Below are 4,859 nucleotides of genomic sequence, written 5' to 3' on the forward strand. Positions count from 1 at the left end.
AGCAGCCGCCAGTACCTTTCAGTTCCAGGAGATAGACACGCTACAGGCACAGTACAGTTGCAGTATTGGCTGGTGGTGGTGGAGGGATTGTTCTGCAGGGTGCCTTGGGAAGGACTGCAGCCTTCCCTGGGACGTCATCCCCCTTAGGTTAGGGTGCTAATCGCAAAACTGCGAGGTCTGTTCTGGATGTGCAGCCTAGAGCTCTGCAGCACAAGTTCTGCTCGGTGCAGTGCTCGGTGCTCAAGGGATGACGCGATGGCTGGTGGCGCTGGGGCGGGAGCTGCTCCCTGCACTCTGGGACCTGACCCACCACTCAGGCAGCTGGGTGTCCGGGAAGGGGTGCACCCACTGAGCTTCCCAACGGGTGGGTGGGTGGATATTTACTGGCATTTCCTGCGTTAGTGAGTTTGCTTTCTAACATGTTGTCTTCCCTGCAGTTGTCCTGCTGGACTCAAAGGAATCGCAAGCGGAGCTGGGCTGGACCTCGCACCCATTAAACGGGGTAAGTGTGGAGGTGGGACTGTCCCTCTGCGCTGTTAGACAGGGTCTGTCTTTTGGTGCTCAGCAGTATTTAAAGTCCACACGTGGAGCTGGTGGAGGGGGCTGGCAGCCATGGGGTCTCCTTGAGCTGCGGCAGGGGGGCAGCTTGGCACGAGCTGTCGTGTTGATCAGTGCTGGGCACCCTGGAGAGCAGAGCGAGAAGTGAAGTACTGGTTATGTGAGTGGTACAACCAGTGTGGACAGCTCCTCAAAAGGATTTTTTACACTCGTGTAATAAGCAAATAAACACCAGCCAGTTAAGGCTTTGTATTGTAGTTTGCATGCCAGCGCGGGCTCCTGGGGATCAGTCCAGCTCTTGGAAGAGGGCTGTGGCTGGGGTGGGATTGTCAGGAGCTCTGCATCATGTAGGGTTTGTTTGATCAGGTCCTTGCTTTGCTGCAAAGGTCGGTCTATAGCTGCTTTCAGGAGAGTGTGTCGGAAAACTCAGAGTTGTGTTCCTTGCTGCTTTTGGTTCATTTTCCAGGATGGAAACAAGCCATTCAGAGGGAATAGTGATAGATCCTAGAGTCATCTGCATTGCCCAGCTGTTAGTTTGCAGAAGAAACTCTGTTTTGGGTACATTTGGCAATCTTGCATAAATTTACCCCCAGAAAGAATTGCTTTGGGAAGTTGCCAGGTCATCCTTAAGGCTGTGAGGCTTGAATCATCATTTTACTAATCAGAATCTCTGCTGGTAACTTTGGGGAAATACTGTTTACTTGCAGTCAGAGGATTTGTCCTGTTCTAGTTCGAACTTCTCCTGACAGAGAAGCTGCTGCTTACTGTTTGTGAAGATATTTGTTCTTGTGTGATAGTATGACTGGCGTCCCATCTCCTTGGCCATCTTTGACTTCTCTGGGTCATTATGCTATGTGGTAATGCTGTGCAGATGCACAGGGACAGAAAATCTGAGGAGCATGTGGGAGATAAAGGCTCTGGCTTCTCAGCGGATGATGTGTCCTGTTTCATATTAGACTCTGTTTTAGAAGTCTGATGCCAGTGCCCTCTTTCTGGTTGTGTCTCTGTATTTGCACCTCTGCAAAGAGCTCAGGTGTTAGGTGGTCCAGCAGCACCGCTGTGTTACGACAGCTTGTGGTTTTTGGTGGGCTAAGGACTTTTAGTGCCTATGATATAATGGCCTGTAGGTGGAGAGGCTTGTCGTGGTGATATTTATACTGATCGGTGTGTTTCTGCTGGGGCGGCTGGTTCTTGCTCACGGCAGCTCTCGAGCTGTTACAGCCCTTTGTGTTCTTTCCCCAGTGGGAAGAAATCAGTGGCGTGGATGAGAATTACAAGCCAATACGCACGTACCAGGTCTGCAACGTCATGGAGCCAAACCAGAACAACTGGCTGCAGACGGGCTGGATTGCCAGGCGCGATGGCCAGAGGATCTTCATCGAGCTGAAGTTCACCCTGCGGGACTGCAACAGCATCCCTGGCGTGACAGGCACCTGCAAGGAGACTTTCAATCTGTACTACGTCGAGTCTGACTCTGACATGGGCCGTAGCGTCCATGAGAGCAAGCACACCAAGATCGACACCATTGCTGCTGATGAGAGCTTCACGCAGGGGGACCTGGGTGAGCGTAAAATGAAGCTGAACACCGAGCTGAGGGAGATTGGGCACCTGAGCAAGAGAGGCTTCCACCTGGGCTTCCAGGACGTGGGCGCCTGCGTGGCGCTGGTCTCTGTGCGGGTCTATTACAAGAAGTGCCTCACCACCGTGCAGAACCTGGCCGTGTTTCCGGACACGGTGGCGGAGACGGCCTTTGCGACTTTGGTGGAAGTTAAGGGCACTTGTGTCACTCATGCCGAAGTGGACGTGGATAATCCCCCCAGGATGCACTGCAGCGCAGAGGGCGAGTGGCTGGTCCCCATAGGGAAGTGCACGTGTGGTCCCGGCTTTGAGGAGAAGGATGGGGGATGCAGAGGTAAAAGTGGCTGTCAGTGTCCTCTGGTAGTTTTTGTCTATGTCAGTCCGTGTTGCTGCCAGACTGCTCCAGTCTGTCTGAGCACAGTTCAGACAAGTGGAATTGCCTTTTGTCAGCAATATGATTCTTTTAGTTGATTGCAGCTCCCCAGCTAACAGCCAGACCTTAATTTCAAGGGTGGCAATTGGGTAAATGGGGCATGTTGCCGGTAGCTGCTCTGCAGCACGGCGTTGGCTGGGCAGAAGTGCCAAAGCTCTGAATACCGTCAGGCATTTCCCACGGCTTTATCTGTAACTATAAAATTATTCTAGAACATTAGTATCCCCATTGTCATGCTTTAGACACAACTTAATAATTCAGTGACTTTACAGCTCGCAAGGTTACATTTAATGACAGCTGTAAAAATGGATATAACCTCTACTGTAACGGGTATCCCTCTAATGACCCTGGTGCTGTGACCACTTTGATCTCGCTTTCAAAGGCAGAGAAAGCGCTGAGACTGTGGGATATGGGCTGCCGTGCTCCTCCTCTTGGAGTGTGTGAGCCTCTGCAAGGAGAGAGGTGCTGGGGCTAATGCCTCCTCCCGGGCACCTTCCTGCTTCAGGCTGTGGTCAGGACCTAGTCCCAGCTCAGTGTGGTCTCAACTGCCTCTGCAGCGAGTCAGGTGCCAGCACAAGCTGGCAGCGGTCCCCAGCGAGCGGAGGCCGCTCTGTGTGCAGCATGGGGCTGCGGGTGTGCATCTCCTACCCCAGGAGCGGCTGTTCCTCTGTCCGTCAGCAGCCAGGGGCTTTTCTTCTCTGAAAGGTGTAATTGGCTATCAATTATTAACTGGCAGTGTCCGTGGCTGCCCTGTTAGCAAAGCTCCTCTGGGGCAGAGGAGAGGTCAGACCACCAGCTGGGACGTGTGAGAGATGTTTTCTTCAGTAAGATACGCCTGAAAACACCCTTCACTGCCCATGCCTGGTGTCCAGGTGATACCTTGGAGCTCTACCTTTTCAGCTGGTAGGAGATGGATTGAGAGGAAATTAGCTAAATAAGTCCCAAACGGGTACGGTTCCCCTGTGTTTAAGGTGTATGGTACGGTAGGAGAGTGAGCTTTTCCTGAGGAATCGGGTCTGTCCTTCAGGAGCTACTTGAGGCTTTTGTGCCAGTTGTATCACCTTCCTCCAGCATGTGGGAAGCCTTTCCCGGCACTCCGGCTATGGCTATTCGCTTGGTGCCCTCCTTAAGGGGACCCTATTAAAACTATCGAATTGAAATCTCAGTGCTGTTCATTGCTTCAGTGGCTGCGTGGCAGCTTGCCATGCTTTCCCCATCTGTTTGGAGTGGGAATTTACATAGTGACTCCCAGAAGGCTTTTGCTAATGTTTCAGGTTTCTCTGTGTTGAGTTTAAATAATTCATATTCTCTGAGGAAAAATATTTGAAGTAATTTAATGGACATAATTAAGTTTTTCCCCCCCTCTCACAGAAAGCAGGTCATTAGTCACTCTCTGTGGAGCAGCGTCTGATGTCTGGTCAAATATCAGAAAACAGTTTTTAAGGGTTGAAAGTTTTTGGGGTTTTTTTAGAGCCCTGCATTAGCATAGCACTAAGTGAATAACTTTAAAAGATTTCTGATGAAAGCGTCCAGGGCTGCGGAAAGTCTTCAGCAGGGACAAAAGCCCTTGAGCTGGAGGCAGGTAAATACGGTGGAAGTTTGGGGATGTTAAAACAGCCCGGTGATGGCACAGCAAATCTGGCTCCACCGCCGTGGTCCCGTGGCAGTGGCTTTGGAGGGCTCAGCGGGTGCAAGTCTGCTGGATCCTCCTTGCCTGTGAAACTTGCCCACAGTCTCTGTCGCAGCTCTTGTTGCCGTGAGAGGTTGGACCCTGAGTATGTTCAAGGATGGCTTCAGGGAGCAGGGAAGGGGGGGGCGGGCGACCCCCCCCATCCCATACCAGGGGCGACTGGAGGTTCTCCGGGCTGTCTTGGGTGCCACTTTGCAGCTCCTGGCTCTCCCTTATCCTTTGATCTTCTCCGAAGCCTTTCTGTCTGCGCCTGCAGCATGGGATGTGCTGGTGTCTGAAATCAGTCGCCCGTTCACCCCACTGCTGGGGTGGCTGTATATCTGGTGACCCCACGGGGCCTGGCTGCCGGCTGGATCTGGGATGGATCCGGGGTGGTGCTTAGGGCCAAGTGCGTGGCGCAGCTTCTTGGGTCTAAATCAAAAGGAAATTGGTCGGCAAAAGCGAAGGAGAAGTTTCCCCAGGCCATCTCATGGCTGGGCACTGCTCTCTGTCGTTGTGCTCTGAAGCCGGGGCACACAACGGTGTCCTCTGCGGGGACTGGCCGGTGCCCCGGGGCCGCACTTGCCAGGCAGAGGGGCTGGTTGAGGCCGGTCTGACCCC

General features: G+C 52.9%; 1 protein-coding gene across 1 annotated transcript in view; it reads left to right on the top strand.

Moving 5' to 3' along the window:
* Window positions 1-437: 437 nt before the first annotated feature.
* Window positions 438-4,859, top strand: part of LOC104077974 (ephrin type-A receptor 10-like) — a gene marked incomplete at its 5' end in the record, with an annotated part of 39,619 nt that continues 35,197 nt past the window's right edge. Inside the window, 2 exons of the mRNA XM_009579403.1 lie at window positions 438-502; window positions 1,801-2,470. Coding sequence (XP_009577698.1) covers window positions 438-502; window positions 1,801-2,470 — 735 coding nt within the window. The remainder of the gene's footprint in view (window positions 503-1,800; window positions 2,471-4,859) is intronic.

Source organism: Fulmarus glacialis, unplaced genomic scaffold, assembly GCF_000690835.1.
Source record: "Fulmarus glacialis isolate BGI_N327 unplaced genomic scaffold, ASM69083v1 scaffold30366, whole genome shotgun sequence".
NCBI classification, from domain to species: domain Eukaryota; kingdom Metazoa; phylum Chordata; class Aves; order Procellariiformes; family Procellariidae; genus Fulmarus; species Fulmarus glacialis.